General features: G+C 41.6%; 1 protein-coding gene across 1 annotated transcript; it reads right to left on the bottom strand.

The window, feature by feature from the left end:
- Nucleotides 1–546: 546 nt before the first annotated feature.
- Nucleotides 547–18919, bottom strand: rps6kb1a (ribosomal protein S6 kinase b, polypeptide 1a). Its single transcript, XM_020631169.3, has 15 exons — nt 18710–18919; nt 16739–16782; nt 14954–15074; nt 12613–12681; nt 11778–11925; nt 10965–11022; nt 10248–10348; nt 9991–10081; nt 9771–9861; nt 7869–7976; nt 7715–7777; nt 7515–7592; nt 7322–7429; nt 5521–5633; nt 547–4623 (listed from the first exon to the last, which is right to left on the bottom strand). Exons 1-15 carry the CDS (start codon nt 18779–18781, stop codon nt 4365–4367), a joined length of 1524 nt encoding a protein of 507 aa, XP_020486825.1. The 5' UTR covers nt 18782–18919; the 3' UTR covers nt 547–4364.
- Nucleotides 18920–20163: the final 1244 nt, after the last annotated feature.

Raw genomic sequence — 20163 nt, 5'->3', positions numbered from 1 at the left:
AGAGCTCCTCAAAACATGTCTGTGAAGTTTCTTGTTCTAAATTCACTCTGATCATGTCTATAAACCCCTCTATTTCAGCCCTGCTCAGAACAGGCTGTTTCTGTGTCTGTACCTTTAAATTTAAATGAGCTGTGTCTGACCACGCACCCTCTCTGGAAGGGCTCGGGTGGCTCGGACTTTCTCGCTCGATGCCCTATTGTTTACGGTGAGAAGGCAGACTCAGAGGGCAGAACAAACACCTAGCTGTGGGAGCGTCACCCACCTGGGGGAGGGGTTACTGCCCTTTGTGATGTCATGAAGGAAAAATCTCCAAACGGCCTGTTTGAGCAGACATTTTCTGAAAAGTAGAGCAGGCAGAAGACGGAGAGGATGGACTTTTCTCATCATTGGGGGGTTTGTAGACAGACTAGAGACACATTAATGTTAGAAAAACATGGTGAAGTGCATTTTGTTTGTGACCTTTAAAATGACACCGATTAAACACACTAAGCTGTTTAAACCAGCACTCTTTGTTCTTCACTCTCCAATCAATTACATGCTCTGAAACAAGTTCCATAATGCTTTATTGTGACCTCGTTACGTACATGATACAGATTAACATTCTCCATCTGAAGAGGCGGGTCTACGGCAGCTGATAAAGCGACAGAAACGTTATTCAACGCCCATCTGCGATTAACACATCTCAAAGATGCAAGCATCGTGCGGAGGATACTCGTCAAGCATCCCAGCTTTTCCTGACCCCTCTCAGACTAAACAGTCGCAGCATTGATCCTAATGGGATCACGTCATCACATCGCAAAGGCACAATGCATCGGTTTGTTTTCATAAAAACTACCCTCCTGCTTTAAGCACTGCAAAAAACACAAACTGAACTTCAAGTTTTCTGCAAAGGAAGTCAAAGATTTAAAATATTGTTTTTTTGCAAATTGCCTGTGAACATGACACTATGCCACACAATAAATACGATAAGACTTTAAGATAACCGTCATCAGTTTTGGTATGAGGAAAAAAAAAAAGAAGATGCATCTGAGGTTTCTGTAGGACATTATCTGCAGAATTAAAATCATACTGTACACGCTAATCATAATGAGAATATAAGTCTCCAAATCAAAGGATCACACATCCTGCAGCCTTATCTAAATAATACTACATAATAAATACAAAGATTGCATAGTGTGAACAATGCAGAGGAAACAAAATGGCACTTGAAATAAATACAGTAACAATGGAACAAAGGGACACATTGGAGTGACTGGTCTTAAATACAATTAAACTGGAATGGTAGAAGACGAAAAAACAATGAGCAGCTCGCCAGGTTAAGAAGTAACTTGCAGGAATTTTTTTTTAAAATGCCTCTTAGAGCATCACTAAAATCAGTAAAATCAAATGTGACATGGTGAACAATCTTATCCAGAGTCTACCAGCAACAACATTTGGTTAATTCAAACAGTGGTTTTGGTCATCTTGTTCAAACACTTAAAGAAGCAATCTGTAAGATCTCTGCAGAGTGAAATAAAAAAGTGACCTTACTATATGATCAGACATTAAGGAAACATGCTATGTTGAAATGCTGGCTTCTCTGACAACAATGCAGCAGCCAGTATGTCCTCCTTCCAACTTTAGATTCTGGTCCTGATTTGTTTGGACCAGAGGAGGTAGGCGGTGTTAAGACACACCCACACAGACGTTTTGGACGCCCCTCGGTTTGTCAGATATGAGAGCAGTTATCAGGTCAACAGGTGTTGCAGCGATGGAAGTGGGCAAGAGAAGTGGTTCAGATAGAAGTGATTGTACCCGACCTAAAAAGCCTCTGCATGTTTCTAATAAGCGCCACGAGCAGAAACGTGCTCAAACTAGGATCAATATTGGAGATGATTTTGAAAAATGGAGAGAGGTTAGAACACAGAAAGGTTTACAGACTGATGCAGAGCTGGATAAACACTGAAGCTTCAGTGTCCACAACATGGTGACCTGTGTGAGCATGGACTCTAGAGAGGAGGGGCGGGGAGAGACAGCTCTCTACAATGTTTAGAATGTGGACTGCAGTACACATTTTAAACACTAGGTGTCAGAGTTACACATTGCTCCTTTAAGTATTTGGATAAAACAGAACATAATGAGGCATTTAAACTGAAGCCTATTAGCTTTAATTCGATTAGCATCATGGGAATCTGCACCCATTAGTGTGGTCCATTTTAGGGTTTGAATGGGTCTCCAGAGGCTCGGATTGATGTCAAACAGGATTTAATAGATGGTCCCCTGACTTAGCCCGGGTTAACCCCCCCGATACCGATGTTAAAGTTTATGGATGCAAAGCTCCCGAAACAAACAAGACATGATATTCTTTATCTGAGCATGTTTTGTTTCTTGGTCTCTAAAGCTGCATGAAAAAAACAAGATAAAAAAAAACAAAACACCTTCTCACTACAGGTGGTCCGATACAGACGCTTTGTCAGTGTTTCATAAACACAAACTCGTCTTTCTAACGCCTCTCACAGGAACGCCCCATTGTTGTGAGGAAGCACATCATGATTTGAGTTCAAATCTGACTTTTCTTTCCATGTGGGACTCGAGCCCCCGTCTCCATGAGTATTCATTGGAGCTAGAGAAAGCCTTGTGTGTCTCGTGCAGATGCTAAAGGTTCATTTGTGCATCTTCATGAGAAACTGATAGGGTCTGCAAAGCTTAAACATCCGTCAGGTAAGGAGTGATATCAAGCTTCAGAGCTAAACACAGAAGATGTAAGTGACACACTGGGAAAAAAAGGGCATTTAGAGTGAGTTTACATTTAACACATGTAACACAAGAAACTGAACAGTGCTCCTGGAACAAAGAGCATCCCTGTCAGCTGGTATTGATTGAGATTGGAGGGGACTGTGTTCAACTTAAATGTCTATCTGTTCAGAGCTGCTGTTTTCTGTAAGTTGTCTACTTAACCCAGAGAAACAGGCAATGGGATTGTTTTCCTCAAACGTAAAGGAATACTGCAGAATTATTCTGAAATAGTGCTGCGTAATGATGGTGTTTTCATGCTAAACACTGACATTATTTCAGAGAGGGTTGTTAATGCCTCCTGAGACCCCGACCCTTCCAACAAGGTGTACTTCAAGCTACGACGGAAACTTGAATATGAAACTCAGATTTCAGGGGCAGCCTGTCCTGAAATATTCTAATAATTTTCAGGAGTGCATGTGTGAAAACAGCTCCAACCTGGGGCATGTTTTATAACCTTCAGGCCAGAGCGTTGTAAGACTTGTGAATGCTGTTGTCAGTTTTGATTGGTTGTCTTTGTTGCCTTTTTGATACGCATGAAAAAAAAAAGTAGTTTAATAACCTAAACTTTCCCTAGAGCCGACAATCCATCCTTAAGAAGATCCCGTGTCGAAGTGTAACTCAAAAACATCTTTATTAATTTTTTGTCTTTGTAGACCAATCCTCAGACTCCTTGTTACTGCAGCTCTCTGGCTGAAACCAGGAATAGACCTCGCCGCAGATTTTCAGATGTCTTTACCTGACAGATTTAATGAAGTTCATCTTTTTAACAAAGAACAAAAATCTGCTCAGCAGCATAGAGTCAATGCTGGTTTCAGTGTCTTTGCCTCACCAGACTGCAATCAATTTAATTTTATGAAAAAGTTGCAGTGTGGTTAGTTTAAGGCATCTGCTGGTTTTCTTCCTGTAAAGATTTTTTCTTTCAGTTAGACAGTATTTTAGTATCAATGGGTACGCAGCGGTCTCCGGGGTAAACTTCACTGTGAACCATAATGGATTTACCAAAGCTTGCACAGCACTCATCCTGGCTGAAATGCTGTGCTTTGAGAGAGTCCTGCTCAGTATGACCTGCATGGTTTTTGTTTTTAACAACATGATAATGAATCAAACAAAAAAAAGAAAAAAGAAGCTGACCTATGGAGAAAAAATAACCACCCCCTGTAACCATATCTCTCAATGTGATGGAGGCATCTAGTTGTAAACACTAAAAGTAACATCATTCAAAGTATAAAAGCACCAGTCAATCATATGATAGAGCCAGTTACACCAAAACCACCTCAGCACAGTCATCGGCTGGCATAACCCAGCGAACAAGCAAGTCGACTTTCATTGAGGAGCCCCCTCTCCTCTGAATGACCGCGTCCCTTCTGTACTCGGACAGCTGATCATCTGCATCACGCTGTGGAGGCGGAGTCAGGAGGATTTCAGAGGCTGTAAGACGGGAAGGCGCTGCTGGAAGAGCTGGTGATCAGCGTTGACATTGTAAGTCAGTCAATTTAAAAAGATTCTACAAGTCTCTTTGAAATAAAACTATAAAAAAAGAGGAAAAGGAAGAGGTGGAAGAGTCCTAATGTTCACCGAGGAGCCGGGCGTCATAAGTTCATGCGTAGATGTTCCGGTCTTTTGGAGTTCAGGGGGTAGACCTGCTTTTTGTACAGCCCTGCGTTGATGCCTGAAGGTTGCCGGATCGGGAGAGGTGCAGAGGCCTCACTGCCGCCGCCTGTGTCCATTTGCTCCACCGCCGACACCTCCATGGGCTGATCCACAGGGTTTCCGTGGGACAGCAGGGACGGGCAGCCGGTGAGCCTGTGGCCCCGGGGCCAGCAGTCCCCTCCTACAAACTTCACAGGACTGTGGAAGAGAGGGAGAGGAACTGAGATCATTCCTCTGAACGAATGTCTGTGGGGCACCAACTGTTCTTTGTAAGGTCAAAGAGGCATCTTAGTAACTGTGTGTGATTTTTGACTAAGAAAATGAAACCAAGAAAGAAGCTGCAGGCTGAAGACGAACTTCAACAGCCACCATTGTTCACATTCGCGGATATCATGGCATACACTCACTAGCCACAGTATGAGAAACACCCAGTGGTTCCCCTAGGTTTACAGTCGTCAGACGACGACACAAACACTTGAAGGAATCTTGGTGTTCATGTGTTACTTTTAATGACAGCTGTCCTGTTCTATGGGAAAGGTATCCTTAAATGACTTCTTTCCACTATCCTATCTCTACAATAAAAAGGCCCAAAAAGCCCAAAAATACATCTAAAAATACACCCCCACCCCGGCCACCCCCCTAATATAATGGTAGGGGAAACACTGAACACCTGATTGATCAATTCTCTGCATTTAGAAGTCTCTTCATGTTCAGTTTGGATTGAGAATTTAAGAACAGGCTGCTACAGTGGCATGGATTATTCAATATGACCGAGGAGTTCATTCATAAACACATGAAGCTGCAGCCGAGCGTGACATTATGAGAAACAAAGGATCAATTGGATGTAAACTTTACATCAGATTTGAAATGTGTATATTGTCCAGCTCTCCTGATCTCTAGAGAGGTTGAGTCATTGAAGTGGAACTCTTAGTTATTCTTCTGATGATGGTTTGTTATTTCAGATGAATCTTGCAGCATTTACAAGCTCAGCGGATGAGTAATTGAGGCAGGAAAGACTTGCTGTGTGGAAAATCTGTAAATGATGACCAAAGGAATTTAACAGAACCGGAGTAAAACAAAACATCTTGTTGTTACCTCACAGGTGTTCTCGGGCTTCCAGGGAACTTCCGCGGTGAGCGGACCTTTGGCTCGAAGGAGAACTTCTCTTTGACATTTTCCAGCACAGATGGGGCTACATATGTGAAACCCTGAGGGAAGGGGGGCGGGACAATAACAGAGAGACATGTGAGACCACCTCTTCAAAGACTTTGTTTCCAAAAACAACCCACAGCTGATGATGAACAATGAAACACTGAGTAAACCGAATCATGCAATGTGGCGAAGCAGTGAGAGAAGCTTCCAGGAAAACCAACAACACTGAACCAGCTGGGATGAATTAACCGATTCTCGTAAGACTGACTCGATGAAAAAGAAACAGAAAACATGAAGTCTGCAGCTGACCTCTGTTTTGTGTGTGAGTGAGTGTTTGTTGACATCGTGTGTCCATGCTGCACGAGGACCTTGACCTTAATGAGATCTCCATATGAAGATGATGGAGAATATGTCAGTGTAATGTTTGTGTTTTCGATCTTCCTGCTCAAGGACCACAGACGTAAATGAGCTGTATAGTGAACTCTAACCCCACAGTAGTGTTGTGTATGGCCCCAGTCAAAATAAACCAATAAACTAACATTTCTCAAAATGAATACTTGCTACAAGCGCTAAAACCTGACAATGGCTCATAGCAGTGGTTTTCAACTGGTCTAGCCCAAGGGCCCACCAACAACTCCTTCACGAAAAGAGTGACCCAGATTTCTGATATGTTTTTCAACCAATCAGATTTATTGAATGAAAAAAGTGTAGTTGGTACGCAACACATGACGGAATAAAGAGAAGGAAAAAAAACAGCAAGTTTTGAGAGCACTTATTAGACTTTTGACACTTTTTTTTGTCCAGTCACATGTTCACGACCCACTGAAAACGGCTCCGCGACCCACTTTTGGGTCCTGACCCACCAGTTGAGAACCACTACCACTGCACTACATCCTAAACCCCAGTTATGACACGACTGACTCCACGCTGAGTTGAAATATGAAGTTACCTGCAACATACTTGTCTACAATAGTGCTGTGCATTTATTCAGTATATCAACTTTCAATGCCATATGAGCACACACAATTTAAATAGGGAAAAAGTCTGAATTGATTGACCCTATTTATCTTTCTTTTTTAAGTAAACGCACCATGTTGAATCACTCTGCATGCACAAGTCCATAACTGTATTTAGATTTATTTTCAGGAGGATCATGTTGCTAACAGGTGTTGACTAAAACATGATAAACAACAGATAGACACAGAGGCTTCATCACACTTCATTGCATCGTGCAGGCCTAATCTACAACGTTCTTACACCTGAACTAACCTATATGAATGGACGAGATGATTTCTGCATTCTGTCAGTGTCCTGGATGTACAGCATAGCATGCAACCTGCAGGGCAGGTCGTTTGTTAAACTAAGGACATGGCCGAACTGCTCAAACATGCAGAGCAGAGTCATCTTCTTAAAGGGTTGTGTAAAGGTGAGAGCATGTTTACGAGTGCTTTTGAACGTCACCACTGCAAAAAGAAAACGATACTTCTGTGTCATTTCCTTCTTTCTTCAGAATCTACCTGACCATTGTTAACACATGCTGTACTTGTAGGCAGGGGAAAAGGAGTCAAACATGGGAGGGGAACTACGGCAAACAGTGCTGCGTGTTTCCTACATTAGTACAACTACGAGCCGTGGGTCAGTAACTTTTTATAAACAAAAGATTTTCGTCATGTACTGCGTGGGACTGACACAAAGCCATCACTTTACGTGAGCTTCAGGATTAGCCACTTAATGGAGGACTCACCAGGAAGACTTGATTGGCACTTTCGCTGAGCGTGGAGTCGTCAGGACTGTCCACTGGAGTCTGGCTGGTGAACTTGGAGTCAAACTGGCTGGCGTCTTCGGCTGATTGCTGCCAAAAGAAGACGCAGTTCAGTTAATCACATTGTAGGGACGAGTCAGAGGCAACAAAGCTGCATGAAATAAAAAAATCTCACCAGGAAAGGTTTAAATGGAGGCTCTACTTTGCGGGCAAGGAGGTCGTCCCAGTTTGTGTGTCGGAAGAACGGGTGGACCTTTCAAATAAAACGACAGCAAACAGGTTTATATATTTTAAGGATTTCTAAGAAACATTATTTCTTGAGTTATCACAAATGAACACGCTGCATGCTGAGTCTCCGTCAACAGATGTCTCTACCTGCACCTCTGCAGCATCTCCCGCTCCAGCTCCGAGTCTTGATGAGGCATTACGTTTCAGCAGCTGAAGGAGAACGTTTGGAAAGTCAGTTTTCTGCCTAACACTACTGATGTCTCATCAGAGACACACAGAGGTTTGCTTTTTCACAGCTCACCTTTTTCAGGAGGTCCCTGGCTTCTTGTGTGAGGTATGGAGGAAGGCTGAGTTTGCATTTCAAGATTTTGTCAATGGTCTTCTTTCTGTTTTCACCAGTGAATGGAGGCTAACAAACAAAGACGGATGGAAACAATAGTTAGAGGAAGCCACAGCAGCACATTCTCCTGATGCTGCAGGGGTTTCACTATTTCACACCTGAACAGAACTTTGATCAATAAGAGATTTCAGATTTAGATTTCCCAGTCAAAAGCATCATCAAGGAATCTCTCAGCATATTTTTTCTCTCCACCCTCAACTATTTGGGACATCCACTGTCTGTCAATCATCTAATATGCTTATCCCGTTGGGGTCGTGTGTTTGGGGGGGGGGGGGCTGTCAATAGGGGAGAGGCAGGTACAACCTGGACTCTTCACCTGTCAATCACAGGGCTGACATAAAGAGACAGACAACCAGCCACACTCACATTCACACCTACGGGCAGTTACCATAACAAGCATGTCTTTGGACTGTGGGAATAACCGAAAAGGAACCAAAGCATGAACGGGGAAAACATACAAACTCCAACCAGAACATGTTCCAGGTACCTTCTTGCTGTGAAGTGGCCGTGCTAACCAGCCCACTACTTGAGCTACTTTTAGAGGTATCATTGTCCCTGCTTCTATTAAGATAGCAGTCCACATGCTGTACATTCCCCTGCCCTGATAACTGTCAGCTGGTTAGTTTGTGCACACACAGAGGTTACTGTATAAGGGCAAGAAGCCATGTGTTGCAAAATGCTGTAAAACCCCAAATGGGGAAACATATTCTGAAAGTGCATGCTCTCTGTTTTTTGTTGCTCTATGTCTGTGTTCAGCTTGTTAAAGCTGTTAAAGCTTAAGCTTGTTAAAAAGCTTTACTTCATGATTATTGCTTTAAGCTTGTTTATTGAAACCATCATTCTAACTAATTTTAGAATAATTGCCGGTATGTTTATAAAATACAAGATCCCTGAGAAATAGATGAAATAATACAAGTCCATACTGAAAACTAAATGACCATAAAGTCATATTTAATATAATAAAGTAAAATGAGTTTGCTGTGAATGATGCCACTGGCTGAGGTGCAAAAGGTTGAAATAGAAAACGATTACCGTAAAATCCGGAATATAATTTGCACCGGTATACAAGACGCACCCTGTTTTGAAGGTCTCTTAGAGAGAAAAAAAGTTTAAACTGTTTTCCTGCTGGACGATTTATATTGTGTTCAGCGATGTCTACAACGTGCAGTTTCTGTGCAGCTGTGTTGCTCTTTTGTTTTCACTTTCGGGAGTTTGCGCTCCTACTAGCTACAGTACGGTAGTTGAGCTCTCAGCCTGCAGGGAAAGTTGTGAAGCACAGACTCCTAGCTTGCGAGTCGCGCTGCCTGGCTCCGCTGGTCACTCTTTAACTTTAATATAGGACTCTTTTAATCAAAAGAACACTCCACAAGGTTTATTTACGGAACAATATACCACTGTTTTCTGTAAATGCATGATTATGACCTTGTGAGGAAGAAAATATGTGGAAAAAGTCGCGCAGCCAGCCTGGTCTGTGTCGCTGTCTTTCCCAGCACAGCGTGCACTCAGCTTTTAATACACAATGAATGGGGATGGGTTTTTAATCGCATCAGGTTGCAGTGATAGTGGCTGCTGCACCACTGTAATGACGGTGCATGTTTCAGTATTTTATACTGGTATATTGGTCGCACCAGTGTATAAGACGCACCCAATTTTTAAGAAGAAAAAATAGGTATTAAAAGTGCGTCTTACACACCAAATTTTACGGTAATTGTGGATTTAGAGAATCTTGACACCTCGTCTGTCCAGTCATCAAGTGTTTGACTATCTATAAATGCTACAACGGGTCGGTTGGTTTGTACTTACTGCTCCTGTCAGCATGTCATACATAAGAGCCCCTAAGCTCCACCAGTCCACTGCTCGGTTATGTCCACTCCTCATCAGGATCTCTGGAGCCCTGAGGAAGGAGTAGTCGGTGAAACATTATACAGCTAATGCATCCCTCTGTGAAGGAGGCAGGAAACGTGACTGCAAAGCTGGAGACTGAATACAGTTATATTATCTGGGTGGTGATTGTGTGACATACATGTACTCGATGGTGCCACAGAAGGTGTGGGTGACCGTCCCGTCATGGATGGACTCTTTGCACAGACCAAAGTCTGTCAGCTTCACATGTCCTAAAAGGAAAAACAGAACCAAATTAGCAACATGAGTGAAACTACACACCAGAGATTTTATAGATTTAATATCAGATAACTCAGGAGGAATGGTTCCACCTGGGAACTGAAGGTCATATGTGGAGAAGACTTCTCATTTATCAGCTCTGCCCTCATGTGTCTTTACCGTTGTTATTGAGCATGATGTTCTCAGGCTTCAGATCCCTGTAGATGATGCCTTTCTGGTGCAGGTGACCCAGAGCCATCGAGATCTCAGCCAGGTAGAAACTGTCAAATGAAAGGTGAAGACAAGGCTCTCAAAAATAGCAAAGCTTTAATAAGTTAAGCATCCCCCCCCCTTGACCTTTAGTCACAGAGCGTATTCCTGTATTCACTTTCCCCACTGTGATGTGCAGTGAAGGCGTTATTTTCAAAGTCATATAGAGTTTTCCAGGAATATTGCACACCCTTATTTGTTCAGCAGCTCGGTTTATGTAATCACTGTTTTCATCTACAGGCTGTGTTTATAAAACAGAGCAGCATGTATGGCTGCTGTTCCAAGTGAATGTCACACTGACTCAGAAACTGTGTCACCTTCAGCCTGTTTTCCAAAACTGAAAGCTTCAGACCAGAGCTGTTTGTCTAATTTTTATCCTCTATTTACTAAGAGTCATGTGGCCCATACTGTCCGCATTTTAAACCATTTCAGGGTAACTTGTGAGGGTGGCTTTTTTAATATGTGTACAAACATATGAGGTGAGTGGAGAAGGCGATGAAGGATCCTCAGACATTTAAATTTGATATGTTTGACAAGAACAACATCCTGCATCAGAATTCTTTCCAGAAACTTTATCTCTTGTTTTCATTTCTCAGGAAAGGTTGACGACAGACGCTCTAAACTCACCACGCCGTGTCCTCCATGAAGATGCCCTCTCTTTCCAGCTGCATAAACAGCTCCCCACCTGCAGCACCATAACAAAACAAGATCAGTCAGATGCATTTCAGTGGAAATAATGAATCATATATTTAAGTCCCGATCTCATATCCTGTCTGTGTAGGCTCTCAGTCATCCAGGTTACTGTAAATTGTAGCTTGATGCAACAATAACCACAAAATAAGCAAAGACTATTTTCATTATCAGCAGGCTAATCTTCTCCTCTCTGGGTTCATCACAATCCTGACATGTCTGTTTTCTGTTTCTGCTCGTTTCTTATTGTTCTTTAAGCGTATGTGGTTAGGCATCAAACTAGTATTTCTATGATTCGCAAGTTTAACGACACAGATCTTGCTTTGCACGTTATCGTGGTCTTTTTTGTCAAAGCACTTCCAGACATCGCTTTTCCTGGACACGACTGACACGGTGCATGTAACGCTCACGATTAAACAACGCATGCACTCGTTAACCAGTAGGGAAACGTTCCCTGAATAATGACGTCAACAAGGAGTACTCAAGCAGCAGAGTAATCACACCCATCGCTAATATGGGGTGAAAAATAAAAGGGAAAACTTCGTCCTACTCCTATTTGTAATGGTCCCGTTAGCTTGTGTTGAATATTGCTGTTTAGGTGAACGTAACAGATTTATATTCCTTTTTGTATTTAATTATTATTATCATGAATAAAATTGTTATAAAGTAAAGTGACAAGTTAACTGCCCCTCTTAAGGAAACTGAACTGTTTGTTTGTTTGTTTGTTTGTTTGGGCATCCCATTGCTCACCGCTCAGATACTCCAGGATAAGGTACAACTTTCCCCCGGTCTGGAAGGCGTAAATGAGGTCCACGATGAAAGGGTGCTTCACCTCCTCCAGAATGTTCCTCTCCGCTTTGGTGTGCGCTGTGTCCTTTGCGTTGCGCACAATCATGGCCTGGAGAGGGACACACAAAAGCACACAGACTCAGGGCTGTGAAACGATTCAGGCTGTAGCTTTTAGCCCAGTTTGTGTCATAGCTCCAACATCAGCTGCTGCAGGGGCAGAGCACATACAGGAAGCCAGGTTGGTAGCTACAGTAAAGTCTCATTAAGCCAATAAACACAGTCATTAACTCAAAACCTCAAGCTTCGGGGAATAAGAGCTGGCTTTTCAGGCAGAGGCAGGCACCAGCTCAGTGTCAGCTGCAGAGAGGAGGCCAAGCTGAACAGAAGCAGCATATCTGAGGTTTTAATGGGAGAAAGCATGCTGCCATTATTTTGGGTGGTCTGCCCTTAGCTCCTTGCTTCACAGCTGAATGCACCAGTGTGTCACCAGAGACGGCACACAGTGACATTCAGCGCATGAAACACGAGACACGGTTAATCTGTGTTTGGCTTTAGAGTTCAAGTATTTAAGGTGCTAATGCCCTGTATACGTAGGCAACATAAGTTTGCTTACATATGGATTACAGAATGCAGGAGCCCTTCCTCTTACACAACCTTACACTACTCTGTCTGAACACCAGGGGGCACACAGGCTCAGACTGACTGTTACACTGAGCTTCTCTTTCGGTCATTGAGTTCATTCTCACTGAAAGTTATTTAAAACCTTATAAACCTAATTTAAGAAGGATTCACTCACCTTCTTCAAAACTTTCATGGCAAAAATCTTCCCACAGTTGGCACCTGATACTTTCCGAACCTGGAACACCTGGAAAGATTTCAAACACATCAAACACAGTCGATATAAATCTACACAGTGCTCCTGCATGTAACATGAAACCTTTTCCTTTACTGGCCAAAGTAAAAAAAAAAAGCATGACTGAAACAGAAACAACAATATGACGGACGATTTTTTTATATTCTGTGGATTCTTTCAAAAACCTTTTTTTTTTTTAATTTCCTAAACATTTAAAAGATTTTAAAGGCAAACAAATAAAACAACATTAACAGCATAGTTTATGTAAAGACTTCAGGACGAGACTCGGGGCTACGATGAAGTTAAAAAAAACGTATCCAGTCCAACCCTTCTTTATATTTTCAGTTTTATGAACCAAGCAAAGGCCGAAGCTTTCAAAATAAAAGCAAAGAATACAAAAAAAAAGCAACTACACAATAAAGTATATGACCCATGACAATAGGTAGACAGAACAATGTTATATTATTCTATTATTTTTTAAGTATGCCGCAGTATCCTGTAGTGTTGTAGCCAAGACCACACTAATCGAGACCAACATACCCGAGACCAGAGTGCTCCGAGACCGAGACAAGACCAAGACATTCAGGGATCAAGACCAAGACCATAAGTATCACTGAAAAATCATCATCTTGTGTGCAGGGGGCGTGTCACTCACTTAGTCTGAAGTCTGACTTGGTAACAAGCAACTTCAGCAGTCCGGATTAAAATCAACATGGCTGCTTAGTGCATCAACTGTAACGTTTAAGATGTAACTATTGTGTTTATCTGCAGCTTAGTTTTATGGGATTAAATCAATTACACCGACAGCATCGTGCAAGCTCTATTTGTGGACATGTACCTCAGGAGACCCCCCTCCTGTCCGACAGGGATAGTCTCCCGCTGTGAGCAGCATATGTGAACAGCCAGGTAAGTTGAATGTCCGGAGCAGAGATACACAAAGACATGTGTAAAGGCTACAGTGTGTTGTTAGCACCTGATATTAGCTTAAAAAATCAAATGTACTCTTGGAGATGTCCATGATACTTTTCCGACTTGCAACTGTAACGTGGTTAACCCGGGTTTGACTTCATTCCCAGCTCCGAGATCTGAGTCCCGAGGTAAATGGAACGCACCATAATTCCACTTCTTGAGGATATTTTTCTACGAGGCTGGCTGGAAGAAGTCCGGCTTAAAATGTGGTCGTTTGCATTCACACATGTGGCTCAACCCCGAACATTTTGGGAAATGTTTAGAAGTTTAGTCCATGTGTGAAAAGGCTTTTATTACTCTAATTCTGTGACTGATGCAGAGAAGGACTGCACTGATTTAGCCTGAACTAAAGTTTTAAACATTATTCGTTAACAGCGCTTTTAAGGGCAGAGAACTTCCAACCTTTCAGCGAAATCCTGAAGTGTCAAAACACGAGACTATAAAAACAGACAACAGCAAGCTTTCTTTAACTGTTGGATTGTAAAGCTGGAAAAATTCCCAGGACGCAGGAAACGACTTCTTAGTCATCAGACATAAAAACCACTTCAAGACGTACTAAGTCACGCATCTGTTTGCAGAGTGAAAAGTGTTTCCAAAATAACTGTGATGTGCACTTTCTGTGCCAAAGCTTGGAAAAGAAGAGGTCAGGAAATTTCCACAGCTCATTGTGTGGGTGACACCAAAAATCAAACAATCAATTCAAAACGTCTTCATGTCAGCGGGTCAAACACTTGATGGAAGGCACTGCAGATGATTACAGTTCTGTATTGATGTGGGTGAAGGAGGAGGCCGTTTGAAGATGGCAGATGTTACATTTGAAGTCGCAGTATGAATATCAAACTTTCCAACAGCTAGAACTTAAAATGCTCTCAAAAAAAGCCGTGAAAATAAAGGAGGGAAGCGTCTTTCGCATGCAAGGCTTAATTTCCAACCACTTTATTTAGCAAAAATCCCCACCCGTTGGAATTAAGACGACTGAAATGTCCTCCACCACAAACTGACAATGTGACGACAGGTCCAAAACAAAAACAGGGAATGACAGAAGGGTATTTTCCCCACTTTGAAAACAAAATGTATCAGAATATCTCAACTACTTCGGGTCTTTTTGTGTCTTTTTTTCAACTACACAGCTCTGAACAGCTGTTAGTATCATTCATTTACTGTTTAAATTTCAAACTTCACGTTTACATGCCGCGATAACCAAAATAACATCTTAAGACAAGAAAATCAGAAAGAAGCCAAATCCATCAGAGACTGGTGAGTGAGGGGCTTGGATGTGTATAGGTTTCAGTTTGGGGGAATTCAGATACCTCACCTTTCCGTAGCCTCCTTTCCCCAAAACTTTCAGCAGCTCAAAGCATTCAGGCCTGATCTGCTCTGTCCCCTGGTTCACGCTGTTCTCTGAAATTTCAAACTTCTCACAGTCATCCATGTTACTGGGAAAAAAAAAAAAAACAAACAAAAAGAAAGATAAGAGAACATGAAGAAAATCACATTCAAAACATTCAATTAAAGAGGACATACTATTCCCCTTCTCCACCTTTTCAAACAGTCCCCTGTGGTCTAAATTAAACATCTGTGCTGTTCTTTGGTCAAAATATAACATGAATCAAGCACCAGAGGAGGTTTGTGACCCTGTATAAACCAGCTCTCTCAGAACGCTCCGTTTTGGTGTGTGTGTCTCTTTAAATGTAATGACCCCCCAAGTTTTTCAGGTAATCATCACTCCTCTGTAGCGAGAATAAAAATGACGGACCTACGCAAAAGTTTTTTGTTCCAGGCTGGGGGTGGAGTCCGGGGGTGGAGATACCAGGGGATTTTTTTTTTACCAGAATCCCACTGTGACATCACAAGGAGAGCTAATTTGAAACAGAGCACTTTTCTCTGTGTTCTAAGACTTATGCAGACCACAAAGGACTGGATGGGTTTATTTCACATTTTGTGGGTCGGTAGACACTCAGGGTACCCAAATATATGTTCACAAACACTGGGCAAAATCACAAGGGGATTTTTTTAATAATATGTCCCTTTTAAGATTTTGCTGATCATTTGTTGAATGTACGAAGCAGTATCCTCAATGAGAGCTACTGGGAGGGCTGCTGGATTTTTGATCAAATCGTAATCACCATTTTTACTGAGATTGCGATCATGATTATTAAACAGTAGGGATCGGAATCTTTGGGTGTCTCACGGTTCGATTTAGATTTAGAATCTTGGGGTAACAATTCGATTCTACTGTACTAAAAGAACAGAAAGCCTTTTGTGGACCTCACTAGAAACAATAGAAATCATCACGCAGGATACAGTTTAAACCCTTTTTTCTTCCTGGGAAACTCCCAAGCGGACTCATATCTGAGGTCGGGGTCCCTAATGTGAAACCACCCTTAGAAGAGCGCTGTTCATTCATCCACTAGACCTCAACAGACAATGTCAAGGAGCACTGAGGCTGCTGTCGAGGTTTGTGATGGTCCAACACATCTTATAAGAGTCGACCCTCGAAGCTGTCACTCATCAGTTATCACTAATGGTTTGGCAATATGGTAAAATAAGATTGTGCTTAAATGGATACTTCACCCATTTGCATTAAGCTTTGCATCATTAGAAACCTGGTAGTATTTTTGAATGGTCGTGCATCCTGTGAGGATGAGGAGCTGGGGCGGACTGGTAGTGTCGGTGCGCTCACTGTTTACCTATGGACACAGACATAGAGTCTGTTTTCTGCCAGGAATTTCCAAGATGCCAATTCCTTTTGGAAGAAATCTCGGAATCAGTTGAGGAAACGGTGTGTGAAGTAACCCTGTTTGTAAACCTGACCTTAGTGGGAGTGGCCTGAGGTGCTGTGCATTCTGGGATTTGGTGTTTCTCATCCACATGAGCCAAAAAGACACTTTCTGCCTTTTCTCCGCCAAGAAGCACCAACTTCAACATTTATTTCACATTTCTACTACATATATAACCCAATGTCAATACATATTCATGTTTCAACGGGTGAAGTATCCCTTTAAGAGCTAAAGTAATACTGTTCAGTCATTTAAATCAAAACAAATGACTCTCTTAATCCGTAAGGGTCACAGTAAATGACAGTTCTACTTTTACTCACAAGTCAAAGCCACTGCACTGGTCCATGTATTCACTGAGCTGGCCCTGGAAACAAGAAGAACAAGACAGATAATATCAGCATGTAGCAGGGTCAAGGTCAACTCAGTTAAAGTCACATCAGGTACATCAAACCAAGGTGCTTGAATAAGTAAGTTATGGAGCACCTTTCAAGAGCAGACATCCTAAAGTGATTCATATTAAAAAACTAACAGAGACATTAAATACCGACAGGTACATAAAAGTAGACATACACAGATTAAACAAAGACTGTCCTCTTGGCCAGGTCACCCTTGCTAAAAATCATGATCTCAATGGGTTAATTACCTGGTTTAATTTAATGTTTTTAAAAGCTTAAACAGATGGGTTTTTAACTTTGTTTTAAAAGTGTCCACAGAGTCTGGAGTACGACAGTTACAAAGTGAAGGTGCAGCAACTTCAAAGGTACAGTCTCCTTTCGTCTTAAAACTGGTGCGAGGAACCACCAGCAGACCCTGATCAGAGGACCTCAGAGTCCTGCTGGTGTTATTTGGCTTCAGCAGCTCAGGGATGTATGCAGGAGCTTGACCGTTAACACATGAAGTCAGTGCAAAGACATGAGAGTGGGTGTGACACAAGACCTTCTAAGATGATTTTGTCAGCAGCGGTTCAAGGACGTTACGCTCAGACATGTGAGAAGATAATTACAATAATGAAGGCTTGAAAAAACATAAGTGTGGACATTCATCTTGAGCTCCAGTACATGTGTGTAACACTAGTGTGTGTGAGAAGAAGCATTTCTCTCTATAACAGACTTGATAACAGAGTATAAAACCAGAATTTCCCCCTGTGGGGAAATTCATTTTAGATTCAAATTCATCTTAGAGCACTTTTAGGCTTTTTCATGTATCAGTGTGGACAGAGGCGACCCCATTTGAATTTCACGTGACCCTAAGGTTGGGAAAGCCTGATTAGAGACCCTATATAGGCTTTAAAAACAGAGGCATTTAAAGTCAAATTAAACGTATTTAAGGTTTCACAAATGTGACCAGTTTACATTCCCTTATCACTTTTTTCACCATGTTTGTTTTAATATGGTAAGTGTGGTTTCCTTCTAGTATATTTGCATTCATGAATGTTGTATTTTTAAATAAACAGGTTCAAAACCTTATAGTTTTATGATCAGTAATGAGTCCATGTTTGAGAGTAAAAGTTAATTAAAAAAGAGCCTGAGTTTAGTACAACTAATTTCACATTGGGTGAGTGATGGGAAAGCTAACAAAACAAGTACCGGTTGTTTGTCAGTTGTACTGTTAAATCATTTATAATCCACTTTGTCTTTATAAAAGTAAAAGTAATTGTTAAACCATATACTATGTATATTTGAACTATGTATGTGGCGTTCAGGTGACTGAATATAATGTAGTTAAATCCATACAACAGGCGGATGCCGATACAGAGCTCATCTAACACGATGATTCCATTGTCGGACACACAGTTATCTACGCCCGGTAGTTAAGTAATTTCGCGCTTTCGTTACAGCTTTTTTACGACGTCTTTGTTCAATATTATCTCATTTATGTTCGTATTTGTGTAGGTTTGCTGGCATTGTACATTGTTTTAAACGTGTAAAGTCTGTTTAAGTTTGAACGCTGGTTGCGTCAACTTCAGCCGGGAAAAACAACACAACACGGCTACACATGTCCGCTGTCGTGGGTTTTAAATGTCATCGAGCACGACCAGTGATTTATTCGGTATATCAAACAGATATGTCCGTAAACATGTACAGGGTGTAGCAGATGTACAGTGTAGTGACTGTTACGGGGACACTACCAGATTCCGCGGGAAAGGGGTATCTGAGGACATGTCCGATAATAGACTCACTCACATTAGCAACACGGGCCTCTAAAGTGCTAGCTACGCGCTTACTAGCTTAGCCAGCTAATGTAGTAAACAGCGGCGGTGGGTGTTAGCCTGAACGTTCACGTAAACTCACCGCGTCCTCCAGCTCGTCGTCAGAGACATTCTCATCCGGTTGATCCAAATCGAGGTCGAACACTCCAGCCATGGTCCCGGCACTTCTTCTCTCAGCGTGAGGTCTGAAAACGCAGCGCCGCTCCCCCGCTTTATGGGAGAGCCATGATCACCGCTACAGCCGGCTACAGCAGGCAGCAGCATGTGTTAGCATCAAGCTAACCAAAACAACACAGTGCAGCAGGAAGCCTCTAGTGTCAGCCCCAGGCACTACTCTATTCCACTTAAAGATACAGAAATACATCAGAAAAGTAATAAAAACTCACGATAATAACACAATTTAATGCAGAATAATCGGTCATATTTAAACCTTCCTAACTACTTTTCCTCACTCAAAAAGGGTCGGAGTGAGTTAAATGTGTACTTTTTATTTGTTTATTTTTTACTTTTATTGCAAGGATGAATGTAGAAATTAGCAACTTTGCAAATTGCATCTAAACAGTGCAATACATTTAAAGCTAAGGATGCAAAGATTAATGGTAAAATCGTGATAAATCGATTCAAAGGTGTCAAGGTTCACATCAGTACTCTGAAAAATGAATGTCAATAATATTGTGAGCATCAGCAGCTGCAGAGCAAGATTTAGAAATTGAGGACGCACCACCGTCTTTTAAATCGGAGGTGTGGAAGCTTTTTGGCTTCCCCAAGACAGAAAATGAAAGAGGAGAGAAGATAACAGACAAAAACTGTGTGCAAATATTACAAGACAGGGAACTACACAAATAGCACAACCAACATGATGCAGCATTTAATCCACACCACAATGAGAAGCTCCAATCTCCTCCCATTGTTGAGAGAGAAAAAACACACTGACAAGCATGTTAGCATCCCCTAAAGGAATCTTTTCCACTCATCATTTGTCTTCAGTCTCATTTTGTAAAATAAATCGTGAGAGAATCTTATTATGAGTTGAGTGAATTGTTACATTCCTACTTAAAGCAGAGGGCAATGCTATTTTAGTTCGTCAACGCCCCTGAAGTACCAAAAAGTAAGAAAAAATGAATATATAATATAATGCGCTTGCTTGTCTTATGCACACAACATAATAACTTGTTAGCGAAACATAATTATCTTGTGGCACAAGAGTAAAACCTGTATAAGGACCTTTTTCACACTGAGATTGTTTGCAAATTATAAAGATCTCGTTTGCAGAATATAATCAATTATCATCTAACTTGTTCGCACAAGATAATCGCCAGGGTTTCTGCAAATCCTTAAAAAGTATAATTATAATTAGATATTTAAAATTCAGGTTCATACAATGTTGAAAACCTCTTATTTTCACCGCATGTAAGAGGTTTTCAATTTTATAGATAACGCTTTGACTGAGACATGTAGGCTACGATTACTTTATCAGATCTACACTGTCTAACATTTTATTAATGTTCCTTTTGTGGAGTTTGTTTCCATGTTCAG

Source organism: Labrus bergylta, chromosome 14 (genome assembly GCF_963930695.1).
Source record: "Labrus bergylta chromosome 14, fLabBer1.1, whole genome shotgun sequence".
In the NCBI taxonomy this organism is placed as follows: Eukaryota; Metazoa; Chordata; class Actinopteri; order Labriformes; family Labridae; genus Labrus; species Labrus bergylta.
Note: the sequence above shows the minus strand (reverse complement) of the source record. Positions and strands in the feature narration are given on the sequence as shown.